Below are 20985 nucleotides of genomic sequence, written 5' to 3' on the forward strand. Positions count from 1 at the left end.
GCCTCTGGTCCCCATCTATAGTGGGAAAGCTTCACAAGCCGTGAAGCAGTGCTGCAGATGTCTCTGTCTCTGTCTCTCTCTATATATATAGCTATCTCATCTTCCCTCTCAATTCCTCTATCAAAATAACCAACAACTGTATTTACTGTAAACCATTAATTCCCCCACTAATAAAAAATTAAGAGAAACGTAACAATCCCATTCACAGATGACAGTAGGGCTATCATTATAAAAAATGAGTTATCAGGGTTAAAAACAAACAACAACTATTAATTATTCAATTTAAATTAAATTAATTTTAATTAAACGACAACTATTAATGTGGGGGAAGTCCTGCTGATTTTCTTTTAATCACTTGTGCATCTGGTGGCACACTGTCCAGTCCACCAGCCATGAAGATTCATCGTGTTTTTTTTTTTTTCTTTTTCTTACAGATTTATTTAGGGAGGTGTAAATCTGCACCCATGAGTTATCAGTCTTGCAAAAACATTTCAGTAAGAATAATTTTTAAAAGATTTATTGGGTGGAGACTCAACATTTGATCCAAGTTTACGGTGCTCTTAGACTTCTAAGATATTTTTACTTTTTGCTTTAATAGTACTTTTAAGCCTGAATTTTCAGCCTGAAGAAAGTGGTGCTCTGACTTTTTATTGAGTAGAGAACATGGGCGAGAGAGTCTCTCGGTTGTGATATGCGAGGAGCCGGGAATCGAACTGAGGTCTACAGTGGAAGGCTCAGCGCCACAATGCAAGCCGGCTCCTCTTAACCGGCGTGATACTTTTTAACAAGCTGCCTTTTGAAGCCTCCGCACCCAGGTGCGCACGCGCGGGAGCGGCTTCTGCGCCTGCGTACAAGGCTTCAAGCGCCTCCGAACCTCCACCTGCCGGTCACGGAAGTCTCGCGAGACTACGGAGCGCGTGATTTTAGAGACTGGCGGGAGCCCCCAGCATCGCCCGGCACGGTGGTGCTGCTTCTCCGAGAGGGCGCGGGCGCGCGCCCCCGCCCCCGCCCCCGCCCCTCCGCGGCGCCCTGGCCCTCAACTCTCAGCCCCGGGCCCCGCCCCGCCCCTTCTCTGCTCCCAGGCCCTCAGCCCGCAGCCGTGGCCCGCGGCATGGCGGACAACACCAGCCCCATCAGCGTGATTCTCGTGAGCTCGGGCAGCCGCGGCAACAAGCTGCTGTTCCGGTACCCCTTCCAGAGGAGCCAGGAGAACCCCGCGGCGCAGACTGGTAAGGGCTCCTCACCACTTCCGCCAGGGCCGGAAGTCGCTTCCCTGCGGGCCCGCCCCCCAGTGACGCGGGAGGAAAGCCCATCGGCTGCTCTGGGCTGCTGGGCTGCGGGGAAAGAGGATGCGGAGGGGGCGGGGCGTTGGCGCACCTGGCTGAGCGGTCACGTGTCGGCGCACCAGGAACCGGGTTCGAGCTCCTGGTCCCCACCTGCAGGGGGAAAGCGTCACGAGTGGTGAAGCAGGGCTGCAGGTGTCTGTCTCTTTCCTTCTCTGTCTCCCCCTCCCCTGTTGATTTCTCTTTGTCTCTATCCATAAAAAAGATTAAAAAAACAAAACAAGATCTACCTTAGAGTAAAATTATTAAAATAGTACTAACAGAAAGTGAGAAAAAGGGAGTGGATGCAGCCTGCCCTGCGTCCGAGCCCCTCACTGACGCTGTGTCGCGACACCAGCAGTGTCTCCATGCAGGGACAGCGATGGGCAGTCCCCAGCTTGCTCTGCAGGGCTTCCTCGGTCCCACCGAACAGTCTGCCTGGGAAACAGGCCACTGTGCTTTTTTTTTTTTTTTTTTTCACCCTCACAAACGTTCAGTTTGTAATTTTGCTTTTAAACTCCTTCCTGCAAGATTTATTTGCAGAGCAGCTCTTTGGCACATGTGGCACTGGGGGGATGGAACTCAGGACCTCATGCTTGCAAGTCCTGTGCGCTCCGGCTACACCGCTTCCCTGGCTGCTTAAACTTAACTTTAAAAAGTGAAAGGGAAAAGCAACAAGGGCAACAGAAAGGAATAAATAAAATATTTTTTTAAAGGTTCGGGAATCGGGCGGTAGCGCAGCGGGGTGAGCTCACGTGGCGCAGAGCTCAAGGACCGGACATCAATAACAACAATAACTACAACAACAATGAAAAACAACAAGGGCAACAACAGGGAAAATAAATAAGTATATAAAAAAAGAAAAAAAAATACCATCAGCTACAATCTTTCATCTCCACATCAATAAAGACAGAAAAAAACCCTCATCTATTAAAAGTGAATATGCGGGCCGAGAGATGGCATTAATGGTCACGCAAAAGCCTTCATGTCTGAGGCACCCATGATCCCAGGTTCAATTCCAGCAGTACCATAAGCCAGCGCCATGCAGTGGTCTGGTCTCATTCCCTCTTTCACTATTTAATTGAAAAATAATATCAATAAGCAAAAAAAAAATTTTTTTTTTAAGTATGAGTTTCTGCATTTAACCTTGGGCATCACATGTGTCAGAGCGATACTCTGGTTTTCTCTCTCTCTCTCTCTCTCCTGTTAGTAGCTAAATAGATTTTTTTCCCCTCCAGGGTTATTGCTGGGCTCGGTGCCTGCACCATGAATCCACCGCTCCTGGAGGTCATTTTTCCCCCTTTTTGTTGCGCTAGTTGTTGCAGCCTCGTTGCGGTTATTATTATTGCCATTGTTGACGTTGTTTTGTTGTTGGGTAGGACAGAGAGAAATGGAGAGAGGAGGGGAAGACAGAGAGGGGGAGAGAAAGACAGACACCTGCAGACCTGCTTCACCGCCCGTGAAGCGACTCCCCTGCAGGTGGGGAGTCGGGGGCTCGAACCGGGGTCCTTATGTCGGTCCCTGCGCTTTGCGCCACGTGCGCTTAACCCGCTGCGCCACCGCCCGACCCCCGCTAAATAGATTTTTAAAATAAAGAAATATACACATTCTTCATTAGATCCAACCATCTAACTTCGGGGAATGAATCCTATGTACTCGAAAATGAGAATATATACACATACATGTACACATCAAAAGGACAACTGCACTGCTTATATACTTAAATGCCCATTTAAAAAGACTAAACATTTGCACCATAGTAACTTTGGTAGTGGGAGACATACAGCTCTGGACAGAGCACAGGGCTTGGCATGCTTGAGGTTTGATCCCTGGCACCAATATGGAAGAGCAGAGCTCTGTTCTCTCTACTTGTTTATAAAAACGAATCTTTTACTTTTTATTTATTTATTCATTTATTCATTTATTTTCCCTTTTTGTTGCCCTTGTTGTTGTTTTTTTATTTATTGTTGTTGTAGTTATTATTGTGGTTGTTATTGATGTCGTCGTTGAATCTTTACTTTGTTTTTAAATCTTTTTTTTTTTTTTTTGCCTTTAGTGTTATCGCTGGGGCTTGATGCCTGCACCACGAATCCATTACTCCTGGAGGGTATTTTTTCTTTTTAGCTGCCTTTGTTGTTTTATTGTTGTTGTGATTGTTACTATTGTCATTGCTGACGTTGTTGGATAGGATAGAGAGAGAGAGATTGAAAGAGGAAGGGAAGACAGAGGGAGGAGAGAAAGATAGATACCTGCAGACCTGCTTTACCGCTTGTGAAGAGACCCCGTTATAGGTGGGGAGCCAGGGCTTGAACCCGGATCCTTAGGCTGGTCCTTGCGCTTTGCACCACGTGCGCTTAACCCACTGCACTACCACCCAGCCCCCCTAAAATCTTTTTTTAATAGTTTTAAATTATTTAATTTATTTATTCCCTTTTGTTGCCCTTATTGTTTTATTGTTGTAGTTATTATTGTTGTTGTCATCATTGTTGGATAGGACAGAGAGAAATGGAGAGAGGAGGGGAAGACAGAGAGGGGGAAAGAAAGAGAGACACCTGCAGACCTGCTTCACCGCCTGTGAAGCGACTCCCCTGCAGGTGGGGAGCTGGGGCTCGAACCGGGAACCTTAAGCCAGTCCTTGCGCTTTGCACCACCTGCGCTTGACCTGCTGCGCTACTGCTTGACTCCTGATATTTTTTTTTCTAATGTGCATTTGTCTTATGATTGGAAATTAGCATATTTTCTGATACTTTTGAATTTTGTTTTTCAGTGCTATGGTTACCACTAGGGCTCAGTGTCTTCATGTTTCCACCATTCTCAGCAGCTGCTTTTCCTTTTTTTTTTTAATTTACTTATTATTTGGTAGGATAGAGATGGGAGCCAGGGGCTTGAGCCTGGGTCTTTTTAAACTGGATAAGCCGTCTCCTGGTCTCTGGATTCCAGCACTTTCAATAGCTCCATGGCGCACCTGTGTATCCACAGATCTTTCTTTTCTTTTTTCTTTTTTGGCATATATTATTTATTTATTTTCCCTTTTGTTACCCTTGTTTTTTTTTTATTGTTGTTCTAGTTATTCTTATTGTTATTGAGGTCGTTGTTATTGGATAGGACAGAGAGAAATGGAGAGAGGAGGGGAAGACGGGGAGAGAAAGATAGACACCTGCAGACCTGCTTCACCACCTCTCCTGCAGGTTGGGGAGCTGGGGACTTGAACTGGGATCCTTATGTCAGTCCTTGCGCTTTGTGCTACGTGCTGAACCAGCTGCGCTACCACCGACTCACTCTTTTTTTTTTTTTTTTTTGCCTCCAGGGTTATCGCTGGGGCTCAGTGCCTGCACTATAAATCAACTGCTCCTGGAAGCTATTTTTCCCTTTTGTTGCCCTTGTTATTGCGGTCATTGTTGGATAGGACAGAGAGTAATCAAGGGAGGAAGGGAAGACAGAGAGGGGGAGACACCTGCAGACCTGCCTCACTGCTTGTGAAGCGACCCCCTGCAGGTGGGGAGACAGGAGCTCGAACCAAGATCCTTACACCTTGTGCACTTAATCCACTGTGCTACCGCCCCAGTCTTTGCTTTCTTATCCATTGTCCATCTCTGTCCTCCCTCAGATAAGCCTCGGAGCAGATATGCTGTTAATAGCACAGGTGACCACACTGATGACCAGGACGGCGACTCCAGGTAAGGGCTGTGTGGTCAGAGCTCTGGTCCCTTCCTCACAGTCCCTACCTGCTCTCCAGGCCTAATGCTCCCCTGGCTTCCTTCCTGGCTGCTAACAGGTCCCAGCCGTGGCCTGTGGTGGGCACTGTCCAGAGGACGAGGCTCTAGCACCCCACCCCTTGTCACACATCACTCCTCATCACTCCACATCAGGGCATCACTCCTCAGCCATGCCCTGAGCTGGGCATGGGGGACACAGCTGGCAGCAGCGCTGGCACAGACACACATGGGCTGCGTTTTGCTCTGTGTACGCCTGCTCTCTGGGGAGGGCTGTGAGAGAGGAAGCCAGTTGGGGGACTACTCTGCCTCTCACTCCCACCTTAGAGCTTAGTCATTATTACACCAAAGTAAAGGATGGTGGCTGGAGGCTGAGCTGGAGGTTGTCCGTGCTCTTCCTCAGAACACAGCTGTGAACAGAGAGTGGGTGTCACAGGGCTTATCTGTGAAGGAGCATGTGTTTCTGGGCGTAGCTCTGGCCCTGCATCACAGGCCGGTGGTGGCGCTGAGATAGGACCTGAAATCTGGTGCTGGGTCCCCTGCCAGGCCCTGTTGGCCGTGGTTTGATTACCCTGACCCTCCGCCCTCTGCACCCCTCAGAGCTCCTCACCCCTACTCGAGACCTCCATGGTGGACCCCAGGGACAGAGCCCCTAGACCCTCAGCTTGCTCTATGTGGCCCGGACCGGCACTCGTGCTGCAGACAGTCATTTCCAGTGCTGGCAAGGGGAGGGCCTCTCACTTTTCAGCTCAGGTGTGATTTGGGGTACAGCTGTTGCCTCAGAGCTAAGTGGACACAGCAGCCTGCAACAGAAACCCCTTTCTCATCAGAAAGTGGGGTCGTGGTTGGCTACCCCTGACCCTATGTACAGTGGCGCCTCCCGGGAAAAGTCCTGTGGTTCCGGGTCCACCCTGGCCAAGGAATAGCCCTGGGTCCCTGTCACCCAGTGCTGTCCCCATCCCTTTCTGGAGTCTGTGTGAGCCCTGGTCACACAGAGGGGTCAGTGTTTCCAGAGCGTGGCCTCGAGCCTGGGTCCTGTGTCCTCCTCCCTGTGACAGCTCCTCCTTGTCCAGACCCCCAAAGCCACCTAGCAGCAGGGAACAGGTGCCACTGGGGAGACATGTAGTACACAGGTGCACCTGGAAAATGGAGCTTGACGCGGTGGCCCCCACCTCCCAGGGCTTCGTGCTGTGCTCCCCTCTAGCCCCTGGGGACACACTAGATGAGGACTGCTTCCCATAGTGATGGGGTGCGGCTCAGAGTTCAGGCCAGGGAAGGTGACAGCCAGCTGGGCTGCTGTAGTGGGGAGGCAGGCACCCTGGGCTGAGCACTCCCTGAAAGTCCCTACTCCCTCTCTCCCCCCTACATGCCCTGTAGCACGAGGCTGAGCAGGTCAGGACAGACTCCCCAAGAGCAGTGGCTGCTATTCTGCTGCTCACGCCTCTCACCTGTTGCTCTGGCCATCTGTCCCTGACCTGGGAGGGCCCCAGAGGGTGACTGAGGGCATGCTCCTCACACGCCCCTTTGTTAACTTACTTTACTCTGCTTTTTGGTTTTTTTAATACTTAAGGTTTTCAGATGTCATCCTGGCAACAATTTTGGCAACCAAGTCTGAAATGTGCGGCCAGAAGTTTGAACTGAAGATCGACAACGTGCGGTTTGTTGGGCACCCGACTCTGCTGCAGCACCCGCTGGGGCAGGTAGGCCCTTGGCATGGGGGCTCCGGGCAGCTGCCACCCCCCCCCATGGCACTGGGGAGTATCCGGGGCAGGTTGGGTCTCCTTGGCACTGGCCTGTCCTGGCTGGAGGCCCAGGGAGCCATGGTGATGCTGCACTGGTGTGTGCCTGTCACCTGCACCCTCCCTCGTGTGTCCAGCAGAGATAGTGGCCTCCTGCCCCCTCACTCTTGCTGTGTGCTGGCTGTTTGCAGCCCGGTCTCTGCTGACTGTGGCCTTCTGGTCACACAGGACTATCAGACCCCTGCGCTGTCTCCCGGGCAGAGCAGCCTTTCTGGTGCTGCATGGTCTTACCCCGTGTCAATGCCACGCTCTTGGTGTGCTGCTGAACCCTGGTCCGTGTGCTCTGCTCAGTGAGTCACCATAGTACTGAGGTTTTGATTTCATTTTTCACCAGAGCCCTGCTCAGCGTGACTTAGAGTGTTGGGAACTGAACCTGGGACCTCGGGCTTAGGCATGGAAGTCTTTTTGTATAGCCACTCTGCTATTTCCCTGGCCCCAGCACTGACTTTTTTTTGCCTCCAGAGTTATCACTGGGGCTCGGTGCCTGCACTATGAATCCATTGCTCCTGTGGCTATTTTTTAAAATTTTTTTTTGGGGGGGGATAGGACAGAGAGAAGTTGAGAGGGGAGGGTAAGGGAGAGAGGTAAACACCTGCAGACCTGCTTCACCGCCTGTGAAGGGACCCCCTTGCAGGTGGGGGCCCGGGGGCTCAAACTGGCATCCTTTTGTGGGTCCTTGTGCTTCGTACTATGTGTGCTTAACCCGGTGCACTACTGCCGAGTCCCCCTGACTTGGTTTTTTTATTTGTTTGTTTTTAGATTTATTTTTTTTGGTTTTTTTATTTGTTTGTTTTTAGATTTATGTGACTGGGGTGGTAGCACAGTGGCTGAAGTGTTGAACTCTCAAGCCTGAGATCCCTGCCATCACATGTGCCAAAGTGATACTGCTCTTGATCATTAGTGAATAATGAAATCCTTTAAAAAAAAGGGGGGGGTCGGTCGGGCAGTGGCGCAGTGGGTTAAGCGCATGTGGCGCAAAGCGCAGGGACCGGCATAAGGATCCCGGTTCGAGCCCCCGGCTCCCCACCTGCAGGGGAGTCGCTTCACAGGCGGTGAAGCAGGTCTGCAGGTGTCTATCTTTCTCTCCCCCTCTCTGTCTTCCCCTCCTCTCCCCATTTCTCTCTGCCCTATCCAACAATGAACAACAATGGCAATAATAATAACCACAACGAGGCTACAACAACAAGGGCAACAAAAGGGGGGAAAAATGGCCTCCAGGAGCGGTGGATTCATGGTACAGGCACCGAGCCCAGCAGTAACCCTGGAGGGAAAAAAAAAAAAAAAAGATCTACTTGTTTTTTGAGAGGGAGACCCCAGAGTATTGCTCTGGCAGGTGAGGTGCCAGGGGTTGTCCTGTACTTTACCCACTGAGCTGCCTCCCTGACCCCTGCAGTTTTGAGTTGGTTTTGTTTTGTTTTAGATAGAGAGGCAGAGAGAATGAAAAAGACCACAGCAGTGAAGCTCCCCCAGTGCAGTGGAGGCCGGCTGGTCCCGGGTTGTCCACATGGCAAAGCTGCGCACTATTCAAGTGAGCATCTTTTTCTGGCCCAGTTCAGAGTTTTAACATGAGTGAATTCAGGAGAGCCGACCTCAGGGCCTGCCGCCAGCCTTAGGCACATGGTCGGAGAGAGTGGCAGCATCTTCCCAGGGGCCAAGGGTGAGCTCTGTTTGTACATGGCAGAAGCTGTGGGCCCAAGGGGGCTCTGGCCATCATGGCACAGGATCAGGTGTGTGCCTGCTTCCTCTGCCCCTTGACCAGCAGACTGACTCAGCCCTGCTGACAAATGGCAGCTGGCAGTCAGTCGCGTCCTGCAGAGCCAGTGACTGGCAGCAGCTGATTAGCCAGGTGGGGTCCCTGGGGTGCTGATCCAGACTCTGTCTCCCCCACCCCGCTGGCAACTCATGGGGTTTGGAAAGCTGACTGTCATGGCCCTGCCATCTCTGAGCCTTATGTTGTCTTTCATCTTGAGTGCTTGTCAGCTGGGAGGACACAGGGACACTGGGGACAGGAGGAGGGCACAGAAGTACGACAGAGAGCACTGTGTCCACTTGTGCCTCTGTCCCTCTGGTCTGCACACGTCTCCTCCCTTGTCCCTCATCTGTGGGGAGGCCCCAGACTGTTGCTGTCTGCTTCTACCATGTCTGGAGCCTTCTTCCTCCTAGAGCAGAGCAGCGCACAGCCTTCCTGGGGAGCTGGGGCTCCTTTCATCAGACACTTCCCCCTTCACAGGTCTCCAAGACAGACCCGTCTCCAAAGAGGGAGGCACCCACCATGATCCTCTTCAACGTGGTGTTTGCACTGCGGGTGAGTGTGTGCTCCATCCACGCTGCTGCCGGGTGTGTGGCTGGCGCGCCTCTGTCCACCCACTCACCTGCTGACCGGCCCTTAGATGTATAGCCCGACCCAGGTCATCTTCTCCCTGCACATGGCCGAGCCACCCTTGCCTGACGACTGCGGCGCCTCTGCTCCAGGCCCTGGCAGGTGCCTTGAGGTCTCAGCAGCACATTCCACTTTCTGTCCCCTTTCCTAAGCTCTTTTTTGGAGCCATCCCAGTGCTGTTTAAGGTTGTGCCTCTACTATTTCAGGGAAATTCCAGCCACTAAAGCTGTCAGAATAGAAGAGACTGGGGTGACAGGGCTGACTCCCAAGGGGAAGGGGCCTCTGAGACCCTCCCATGGCGTTCAGGTGACAAGACAGTGGAATGCCCTGAGGTGTCCACCATCAAAGCCCTGGTGAGTTTTCACCTGAATCCAATGATCTCCTTCTGTCTAGCACATGACCTGAGATCAAGCATGACCTGGAGAGAGTACTAGCTCTCAGGGCTGGGGGCACAGGCTGGGCAGGAGACTGGCACAAAGCAGTGGAGACACCATTGTGAAAAACAGGCACCAGTCTGAGCTGACCTGTCTGTGAGCTCTTATTTACTTATTGTTTGTGATAAATAGTGGGTTTCGAGATTGTAAGATGACAGTATAGAGCTCCACATCACACTCACCACCAAAGTTCTGTGTCCCACCCTCTCACCTCCCAAGGATAGCCACTAGAGTCCTTGCAAAGTTTTCGAAACAGTTCGCCTGCTTCTGTTTTTATTTTTTTTTTCAAGTTCTTGTATATCAGTTCTCTCGACTCCACACCACACATGAGTGAAACCATCCCTGAGGTGGGGTGAGCAGCCCCACCCAAACTGCAGATGTGTGACAACGGGGTGACAACACACCCATGACCCCTGCAGTCAGGAGAACAGCCAGTTATTAGCAATAGTGGCTACAGGTGACCCTGGGATCCATGTACTGGGTGAGACTTAGGGTGGTGGCCTTGCACTTGGCAGGTCCTGTGACCTTCAGGATGAGAAATGGGGCCTGTTGAGAGCCTGAAGGGCTGCTTTCCTGCCAGACTTCACCCTTAGGAGTGGAGAACTGTAACCACTCATGGGAGCAATTGGGGTGGAGTCTTTTCTTCTCTTTAGAACAAACAAACAAATATATATATTTTCACTTTTTGTGACAAATAGTAGATTACAAAATTGTAAGATTACAAGGTATAGAAAAGCTATATATTTTTTTAACTTTCAGCTTTTGATGGGGCTTCATGCTCCACCATTCCTCAGTTACTTATTTTTAAAAAATATTTATTTATTTTTAAGTATTTATATATTCCCTTTTGTTGCCCTTGTTGTTTTATTGATGTCGTCATTGTTGGATAGGACAGAGAAAAATGGAGAGAAAGGTGGGAGAGAAAGACAGACACCTGCAGACCTTCTTCACCACTTGTGAAGCGACTCCTCTGCAGGTGGGGAGCCGGGGGCTCGAACCGGGATCTTTACATCAGTCCTTGAGCTTTGCACCACTTGCGCTTAACCCACTGCGCTACCGCCCAACTCCCCAGTTACTTATTTTTTTAATAGAAACAGGAGAGGAACAGTGGAGAGAGAGGAAAGACAACATTAGAGCACCATCCCACTGTTGTAGGGTGCTCCCACGTGCTGTTGGGACTTGGACCTAGGTCCTCACTCATAATAAAGTGTGCACTTTACCAGGTGAGCTGTAATATGTGTGTATTGACTAGAGCACTGCTCACCTCTGGATTACAGTGGTGTGGGGGATTGAACCTGGGACTTTGGAGCCTCACCCTCTCACCTCCCAAGGATAACCACCAGAGCCCCTGCAAAGTCTTAGAAGCAGTTCGCCTGCTTCTGTTTTTATTTTTCCTTGTATATCAGTTCTCTCAACTCCACACCACACATGACTGACACCATCCCTGAGGATGAGGGTGAGCAGCCCCACCGAAAAGGTCATGAGAGTCTCTTTGCATAACCATTATGCTATCTACCCCCACCCTATATTTTTTATTTATTTAGGATAGAGAGAAATTGAGAGGGGAAGGTGGAGATAGAAGGGAGAAGGCTGGGAGACAGCATAATAGTTATACAAAAAGTTTTTCATGGCGCCAAAGGTCCCAGGTTCAATCCCCAGCACCACCATAAACCAGAGCCGAGTAGTGCTCTGGTTAAATAAAAAATAAAAGGGAAAGAGAAAGGGAGATACCCATAGCACTGTTTCACCACTTGCAAATCCTCTTCCCTGCAGGTGGAGGATGAGGGCTTGAACTCCTGGGTCCTTGTGCACTGAAAAGTGTGTACTCTGCCAGGTGAGGCACCACCTGGCCAGTGAACTGTCTTGTAGTGTACATGCACACACACATTCTCTTTTTTAAAAAATCATCAGTGGGCTTCATTGCTCTGAGCTGACTTTTTTTCAGATAGAGGAAAGAGAGGGGACCCCACAGCACTGAAGTTCCCTTCGATGCATTGGTGGCTGGGCTCACGTCTGGGCTGCACAAATGGCAAAACATGCATATCCAGGTGCACTGTTTTGCCTGCCGAAAACGTAGACTGTTAGAACTAAGCCCTGAACAGTGGTTTGATATGTCCATCTGTGAGACCCCACGACTATCAATTTTATAAGATGTATTTCATGAAAAACAGGGATATGCTCAGCTCAGGCATGTGTGGGGCCAGGGATTGAAACTGGGGCCCTATGAGCCAAGTCCTGTGTTTTGCTCATTGAGCTGCCTCCCTGCATATTCAGTCCCTACACAGTGGCTGCTGATATATCCACACTGCCCTGGCCACACTGACCCCCTCTTTGGGTGTTTGATCAGGTGGCACACCCAGCCAGCCTGGGATGCCCTCTCTCATCTGCCCAGATGCCACTTTTTGCTTTGATCTCTGTCCCTGTACATTCTTCACACGGACTGACTGATGACATGGTGACACTTGGGTATGAGGGTTAGTGGCAAGAAAGACTCACGGCAAGCCCTCCACTCCATCTGCTTTTCTTCCCATCTAGGACATGTGGCCCTTCCTAAGCTCCTGCTTGGCCCCTGCTGTCCCTTTGTCACAGCGCCCACACACAACCAAGGGCCTGCAGGCAGCTCTTTGTGCCCAGACTGCAGCCCAGCAGAACATGACCCCCACCCCATGTGGGTCGGGGGCCTGGCTTTGGGGGAAGTGCTTGGCACACATGAACCCAGAATGTCCCGGGCCTGGTGTGAGGTTGCTTCTGAATCATTCTCACATTGCTTTGCTACTGGGAGTTTGTCTGCACGGGTTCTTCCAAGTGTGCCTGGTTTGAGGTAGCTGTGTTACCCTGTGTTACCCTTCCAGGACATGGCCAACTGATGCCCTTGGTGTGTACCAAGAGAGCTGCCTGGTGACAGCATGGTGGGGGAGCAGTGCATGGTGTCCTCAGCTAGGCTTGCTGCTGGGCACAGGTTCTGGGGGCCAGAGAACCTCTCCACTATGGTGACAGGGCATCCCTGAGCCTGGCTGAGGGCACGCTGCCCCCTTCTCCACACTAGATTAGCAGCAGTGCCTTAGCTGTAATCAACAACCCCAGAGGTGATCCCCCCACTCCCCGAAGTGACTCAGCCACCCTGCTGGCTCTGTGCAGCGCTGAGTCACGAGTGTGCTATCTGTTCCCCGGGCGTCTTCACTGGCCCTGGGGCTCCTCCACCCTAGGCCTGCACAGGTGCAGCCTCTGATACGTCCTGAGTTAGCACAAGGCCACAGATGGGCTGGGGAAGGGGTGACCTGAGGGGCCCATCTTTTGGGCCCATTAGCCAGGTGCAGATGACTGTCAACTAGACTCATTGGGCCAAGTGTCCAGTGTCCTTGACTTTGGGGCTACTCTCAGAGAAACTTCTGAGGACCTCATGTATCTGACTACCTGGCCAGGGATGTGTCTGTGTGTGTGTGTGGGGGGGGGCATGCCACAGAGGACCCTGGGACTCAGGTTATACCACCACAGGGGATGGGCTCTCTGTCCCACCACTGTTCTCCTGTGGGACCCCACCCATGGGAGCTCTGGGCCTTCCCCTGCCTGTTAGATACCCCACATCTCAGGGCCCTCTGGGGAGGCAGGATCTAGATGAGCTGCTGAGTGGACCAGCATGAACAGACCCTGGAGAGGACACAGGGAGGGGACAGGGCTTCCTAGGGGCCTGGGACTAGAGAGTCTGGCTTGAGTTTGGGGGCATATGCTCAGAGTTCAAGGACAAGTCTAAATGGGTGGCACCACTTCCTGCAGGCCAATGCTGACCCCTCGGTGATCAGCTGTCTGCACACTCTGTCCCGGCGCATCGCTACCGTACTGCAGCACGAGGAACGCCGCTGCCAGTACCTGACCCGAGAGGCCAAGCTGATCCTGGCGCTGCAGGACGAGGTATCTGCCACAGCTGACGGTGAGCGAGGCCCCCAGCTCCACCACCAGACATCCTGGCCAGGGTCCTTCTCAGCTCCACCACCACCGAGCAGGCCAAGGCCTCCTAGCTCCACCACCACACAGCCTGGCCAGGGTTACCACTGTTTAAGCATCTAGGCCAAGTATTCTCCCCCAGGCTGATCTTCCCTGGTGCTCTGAGAGAAGTGTGTGTGTGTGTGTGTATGTGTGTGTGTGTTTATAGCTTAGATGAAATTTAAATACAAATAGATCTTAGGCACTTGAGGGGACATGGCATAGTAGTTCTGCAAAAGTCTTTCATGTTGGTGAAAGTAATTTGCAGAAATCTGAGAAATATTACACATGTACCAACAACTGTATTTACTATATAATAATAATAACTATAGAAAGAAAACCAGAGACAGAGGGAGAGAGAGAAAGATACCATATCACTGAAGCTTCTTCCATTGCAGTAGAAGCTAGGATCGAACCTGAGTTATGTACTTGACGGAGCAGGTATACTGTCTAGGTGAGCTATCTTAAAATAAAAATTCATGCCTGAGGCTCTGAGGTCTCAGGTTTAATAGCTAGCACCACCATAAGCCAGAGCACCTTGTGCGTGTTAACACCTGAGCTCAACTGGATCCATCACTGCCTGCCCTCCCCCAGCGTCCTTTGAAAAAAGCTGTCTTTGTTTTCATAATTGAGACCCGGGCACTGCTCAGCTCCAGCACGCACTGGTGGGGAGGGGACTCACGGCCTCCCAGCTCGGACACACAAGTCCGCGCATCTTCCCCTTTCCGAGGTTTCTTAGAACAACTGCCTTTTAAGTTCTTGTGTGAGCACCACACTCTGGAAGCTCTGACCTCCATGTGTGACCCACAGGCAGTGATGGCCCGCAGTCCCCGTTCCATCACATCCTGCCCAAGTGCAAGCTGGCCAGGGACCTCAAGGACGCCTATGACAGGTGAGCACATCTCCTGGGCCTTCCCTCTACTGGGTGCCCGTGCCGTGGGGGTGCCGCCAGCCCTCTGGTGAGTGACCTGAGACCCGGTCATTCTCCTCCACAGGGTGTCACGCATGAGGGCCTAAGAGTGTGTGTGTTGTTGCTCAGTGCAGTGACCCACTGTGCCCTGCTTTGGCCCATCTTCAGTAGCTGGGTCTCAACTGTCCCCGCTTCAGTCAGGAGACAGGCTTGAGGGTGGAGCTGAGTGGCTGGGCAGTAGGCACTGAGATACCCCAGAACCCTCACAGTGGTGAGGCTCTGGGTGGCCCCGGCACCATTTTTTTTTAAAAAAACCAGAGCATTGATCAGCTCTTGTTTATGGTGGTATGGGGGATTGAACCTGGGACTTTGAAGCCTCAGGAATGTGAGTCTCTTTGCGTAACCATTGTGCTGTCTACCCCCACCCTGTTTTTTTTTTTTTTTAATAATTTTTAATTTTTTTATTTATAAAATGGAAGCATTGACAAAACCATAGGATAAGAGGGGTACAATTCCACATAATTCCCACCACCAGAACTCCATATCCAATCCCCTTCCTTGATAGCTTCCCTATTCTTTATCCCTCTGGGAGTATGGACCCAAGGTCATTATGAGGTGCAGAAGGTGGGAGGTCCGGCTTCTGTAATTGCTTCCCTGCTGAACATGGGCATTGATAGGTTGATTCACATTCCTAACCTGTCTCTCTCTTTCCCTAGTGGGTCAAGGATCTGGGGAGGTGGGGCTCCTGGACACATTGGTGGGGTTGTCTGCCCAGGAAGTCAGGTTGGCATCATGATAGTGTCTGGAACCTGGTGGCTGAAAAAGAGTTAAGATACAGGAAGTTGAGTGGTAGCACAGTGGCTTAAGCACAGGTGGTGTGAAGCGCAAGAACTGGCGTAAGGATTCTGGTTCGAGCCTCCAGCTCCCCACCTGCAGGGGAGTCGCTTCACAGGCGGTGAAGCAGGTCTGCAGGTGTGTCTGTCTTTCTCTCCCCCTTTTGTCTTCCCCTCCTCTTTCCATTTCTCTCTGTCCTGTCCAACAATGACAACATCAATAACAACAACAATAGCTACAACAACAATGAAAAACAAGGGCAACAAAAGGGAAAATAAATAAATATTAAAAAAAAGTTAAGATATAAGGCAGAACAAATTGTTGACTATTTTTAAAAAACATTTATTCTCTTTTGTTGCCCTTGTTGTTTTTTATTATTGTAGTTATTACTGTTGTCATCATTGTTGGCTAGGACAGAGAGAAATGGAGAGAGGAGGGGAAGACAGAGGGGGAGAGAAAGATGGACACCTGCTGACCTGCTTCACCACTTGTGAAGTGACTCCCCTGCAGGTGGGGAGCCGGAGTCTCTTATCTTATGCTGGTCCTTGCGCTTTACACCACGTGTGCTTGACCCACTGCGCTGCCACCTGACTCCCTTGACTTTTTAAAAATGAATTACAAAGTACTTTAAGGTTGATTACATAGGTTCTGAATTAAATAAGGGGGAGAAAACAGTAAAAACACGGACATGATATATATGTTATGAATCATTTTCATAAAATTTAAATAGTTTTAGATTTTTACAGAAAACTCCTTAATGCTCAACATGACTTAGTTTATTTATTTATTTTGTTTTATCTTTATTTGATAGAGACAGCCAAAGATTGAGGTGGAAGGGGGTGATAGAGAGGACAGAGAGACACCTACAGCACTGCTTTACCACTTGCAAAGCTTTCCCCCTCAGGTGGGATCCAGGGGCTCGAACCTGGGTCCTTGCACATTGTAACATGTGTGCTCAATCAGGTGTGCCACCACCCAGCCCCCTTTTAAATTTTCTATTAGTGATTTAATATTGATTTATAAAACTATAAGGTAACAGAGGCATGATTCCACATCTTTCCCACCACCAGAGTTCTGTGCCCCCTTCCCCTCCCTTGGAAACTGCTGTAGTTTTCCTAAGGTCACAGATATGGGTTGGTATTATTTCTGGGTCCTGATGGAATTGGAGTTCAGAGATCTCTGGTCATTTTCTCCTAACAGTTATCCCTCCGGGGGTGGGGGTAGATAGCATAATGGTTATGCAAAGAGACTTCCATGCCTGTGCCTCTGAAGTCCCAGGTTCAATCCCAGATACCACTGTAAGCCAAAACTGATCAGTGCTCTGGTAAAAAACAAACAAACAAAAAAACACGTATCCCTCTGGGAGTATGGGCCAACCCAGCAACCGCTCTTAACAGTGGACAGACACTTTCTTTCTTTACAAAGGCTGTGTGGCTCTGAGTCCCTGTCCTGGATCTGTGGGAGGGGGTGGGCCAGGCACCCCAGTGACCACCTGTCAGGCTGCTCTGATTTTTGCTGATACCAGGGGCCCGCACAGGCCTCAGTCCTGCGGGCGCCACGCACCCAGGGGAGACGGGCCGAGCTGAGAGCCCTGTGGATGGCACCATGGCCTGTCGATCCACAGATGGCATTTGTTGAGGATCCTTTGTGCTCACTTTCCTCTGAGTTACCAGCAGTGCATGTGCCTTGTGATAGGCAGTGGAGCTGCTGGGCCCTGGAGATAGCTCTGTCAGCTACAAAGCAGCCTGCAAGCAAGTCTCTTCCCCCGCTCCTGGCCCCCAGCTGTAGTCCTGAGTGCTCTCATCTCTCTGAGAATAGATCAGTAAATGGAACCTTTTCAAAAAGTCATTTATAATCACATACACAGTAATAGGCACTAGACATCTGGAGATTTTTGTTATTTCTCTCTGTCTTTTTAAAATATTTTTTTAAATCTATCAACAGAAAGGAGAGATGGGAGTACCAGAGCATCACATGCCATGCCAGGGATTGAACTCAGGACCTCTTATTTTCAAGCCCCAAACTCCAACTACTGGGCCACCTCCCAGGCCACATTCTATCCTTTCTTCATGTCGGCTTTTAAAAAGGTTGCACATCCAGCCTGGGAGGTGACAGAGTAGATAAAGTGTCTCAATCTTGAGCTCCTAACTTTGCTCCCTGCCAACACATGTGCCATAGTGATGCCCTGATTCTCCCTTACTCTCCTTCTCTTCTCAGAAAGAAGCAAAATCTTTAAAAAAAGAAAAAGGGGGGGGGAGGGCTGGGATGAGAGTATAGTGGTTACACAAATAATTTTAGTGCCTGAAGCTCTGACGTCTTAGGTTCAATCCCCAGCACCAACATTAGCCAGAACTGGAACAATGCTCTGGTAAAAAAAAAAATATATATATACACACACACACACACACACACATATATATATATATATATATATGTAAGTGTATATTTACTTACTAAATAAATAGATTAAATGTGTTATTAATGTTATACTAAATGGTAAATATATGTAGTATGCATGTTTGTATGTATACTTATGTGTATGTGTGTGTTATATATGAAAAAGGAAAAAGTCATGGAGTGTGGAGGTCAGAGTGTGTCTTCCCCATGCCCCCCCAGGCTCTTTAGCAGTCAGTGTGTATCCCTGGGCCAATGGCTCTGCGGCGTGGACCTCCTCTCCCTCACACCCCAGCATGCACACACGCACTGTCACTCTCCCCACATAGCAGTTGGCACAGAGAAGGACTTTGCGTTCTTCTCTGCTCTCCCCTTCTCTGACCGTCTGGATAGCCGGCCTCCTCCCTTGGCCATCAGCCTTCTGCTGGTCTGTATGTGAGCTGCCCTGTGCGCTCCCACATGCCCATAAGCAGTGTTTCCAGAACACACCCATGTCCTGACGGTGAAGGAAGTCCCCGTCCGAGGGGCCTGTGTGCATGCTGCATGCTCTCCAGCATGCTTCAGCGGTGCTGGGTTTCATGAACATCTGGAGCGTTAGATCAGGCCAGGTGTGTGGCCTCTCCCCACATGCTCCCTGCACGTGCTTCTCTGTGTTCCTGCCAAGCCAGCCCTCTTTCCTGGGCTCACTGCTCTTTCTGCAGGAGTGTGGGTGCCACCTTTGGGGTGCAAGTCACAGGGCCTGACTCTTGCCTCCTTCTCATGAACTCTGGGTGCGAGACACTATTTGGCAACCAGGCACAGCCTTGCTGAGTGATTGACGCTGCTGGCCACCCCTTAACCTGGACGCAGGACAGGGTTTCTGCCCAGGTCACTATGCTTTCTCTGCCTGAGCACACTGCTGCCCTTGGGCTGCCGTTGTCTGGTGTTGCAATCCCTTTTGGAGACCAGCCTCCTTCACAGTGGGCCCCAGAGAGCTTTTGACTGCATGTGACACTAATCAGCATCATACACACACACACACACACACACACACACACACACACACACACACACACACCCAGGGTTATCACTGGGGTTCGATGCCTACCCCATGAATCCACTGCTCCTGTGGCCATTTTTTTTTTTTTTTGATGTTTTGCTTAGGACAAAGAGAAATTGAGAGGGGAGGGGAACAAAGAGGGAGAGAGAAAGACACCTGTAGATCTATTTCACCACTTGTGAAGCAACCCCCCTGCAAGTGGGGAGCAGGGGCTCAAACCAGGATCCTCATGCATGTCCTTACTCTTCATACTATATGTACTTAGCCTGGTGTGCCACTGCCTGACCCTCACATATATATTTATTTGACCAGAGCACAGCTCAGCTCTGACTTATGGTAGTGCTGGGAACTGAACGTGGAACCTCAGGCATGAAAGTGTTTTTTTCGCAATTAACCAGACAAATCGCTCCACCAACTAGACGCCGACTGCTTGGGGGTCGTGTAACTAGTTAGGATGCCAGAGTCTCGTTTGTTATCGGAATTTAAAGTGTTTTTCATATGCTCTCTCTCCTTCTCTAAAAGCTGTATCAGAAAGTTCATACACTTGGTTCTTTGGTTTGGTTTTTACCTTCTGGGGCTTCTTGCCCATGTGATTCCACTGGGTCTTGTGCACAGTGCAGTTTGTGCTTTACTGGGTGAGCAGTCTGCTGCTCCGGATTTAGTTGCTGCTGGGGCCTTGTGCCTGGACCTCTTACCTCTTTTTCATTTCAGACAGAGACAGAGGAACAGAGGAAGGGAGTCACCTTGGCCCACTCCACCACCCATGACACTTCCCCTTGGTGCCATTCATGGTGTTCTTATATGGTACTGGGGGCTCGAACCTGGGTCTTCATGAGCTCTCTCCCAGCCCCCGCTGACTGAAGTTTTGCTGGCATTGCACAGGGGTTGTACAGGGAATGTGGTTCTGGAAGGCTAGTCCTTAACCCCAGCTGGAAGCAGCCCAGCGCCCCCTGCTGGACATCACTTTAAGGACAAGAATTCAGAGTTCAGGCAAAAGCCAGATAGATCCCTATTCACATCTGACTTCCTGCCCTAGCTCCACGTGCTGGCTGGTGCTGGGCTTCCTGTTCCCCTTGCCACCCCCACTACCCACCTCTGTCCTGGAGTGACAACTCACCCCGGAAGCAAGTCTTTAGAGTCCCAGGGCTTCCTAGACTTGTGTCCCCGGCCCACGCTGGCCTGCCCCTTACTACAGGATGGCAGCACCTTGGGGCTCAGGACTGTAGGGTGGAAACCTTGGCATGGCCGAGGGCACAGAGCCCTTTCTTCTGTGGAGCCTTCTCACAGTTCCCAGGGTCTCCTCAGTGTGGAAGCCAGCTGGATTTGTGAAGCCCTCTGAGCCAGGAGCTTGGGGAAGACTCCTCAGAGACTTCACTCTGGATGTTCTGTTTTCATTAAAACCCAGGTGTCAGTGTGGCCTGGTACCCTGGTGGCCTATGCCTGACTCATGTGTCTGAGTGAGGCAGTAGGGTGCCCTGGAGCGTGTGGTGAGAGGTTGAGGCAGGAGTGAGCTGAGGTGGTCATGTGGACTCCCATATTCATGGAATAGCTCTGGGTTGGCAGGGCCTGCAGTGGGGGCCTTGCTCCCATGTCCTTAAACACATCTGTGTGTGAGCATTGAGGCTCCCACCCAGACCTCCTCATTTACTGCCTGCAGGCCTGCAACCGTGGGGGTCAGTGGGGAAGGCTAGGGGTACAGCAGGCATGGAACTGGCCTCCAGGCCCTTGGAGCAGGAAGAGGGCCGGTGGGAGGGCCTCAGAGGACACTGCTCCAGTCTCCCTGAAGGGAAGAGCCGAGCACTTTCTCAGGCATGCAGGGAAGGCATGGCTTGCCCCTGCCCCATCTGGGGTGCATAGATAAACCCCAGTAATGAAGCTGGGCCGTGACCCTGGCTGGGCTCTATCACACATCAGAGTAGGCTGGGCCCTCCCAGAGCTACCCTCTGGCTGGCTGGATAAACGAGTGTGTGTGTTTGTGTGGCACAATTTTTTTTTCTTTAAGATTTATTTACTCATTTATTTATGAGAGAGAGGGAAAAAAACAGAGCTCTGGTACATATGATGTTGATTGAACTCAGGATTTCGTGCCCTCAGCTCCAAAACACTAGCTGTTGTACCACTTCCCTATCTGGCAGTGTTTTTCTTTTCTTTTTTCTTTTTTAAGATAGGACAGAGAGAA

At 50.7% G+C, this 20985-nt stretch overlaps 1 protein-coding gene across 2 annotated transcripts in view; it reads left to right on the forward strand.

Annotated features, from left to right (window-relative positions):
• The first annotated feature begins 668 nt into the window (after positions 1 to 668).
• NPRL3 (NPR3 like, GATOR1 complex subunit) overlaps positions 669 to 20985 on the forward strand; it is a 32708-nt gene continuing 12391 nt past the window's right edge. Inside the window, exons 1-6 of one of the 2 annotated variants that reach the window (XM_060172714.1) lie at positions 669 to 1229; positions 4930 to 4999; positions 6606 to 6735; positions 9065 to 9139; positions 13423 to 13576; positions 14440 to 14521. In XM_060172714.1, coding sequence (XP_060028697.1) covers positions 1112 to 1229; positions 4930 to 4999; positions 6606 to 6735; positions 9065 to 9139; positions 13423 to 13576; positions 14440 to 14521 — 629 coding nt within the window. In that variant the 5' untranslated portion in view covers positions 669 to 1111. The remainder of the gene's footprint in view (positions 1230 to 4929; positions 5000 to 6605; positions 6736 to 9064; positions 9140 to 13422; positions 13577 to 14439; positions 14522 to 20985) is intronic. The other variant, XM_007527964.3, reaches the window with a different exon arrangement.

The sequence above is a fragment of the Erinaceus europaeus genome, chromosome 15 (assembly GCF_950295315.1).
Source record: "Erinaceus europaeus chromosome 15, mEriEur2.1, whole genome shotgun sequence".
Lineage (NCBI taxonomy): Eukaryota > Metazoa > Chordata > Mammalia > Eulipotyphla > Erinaceidae > Erinaceus > Erinaceus europaeus.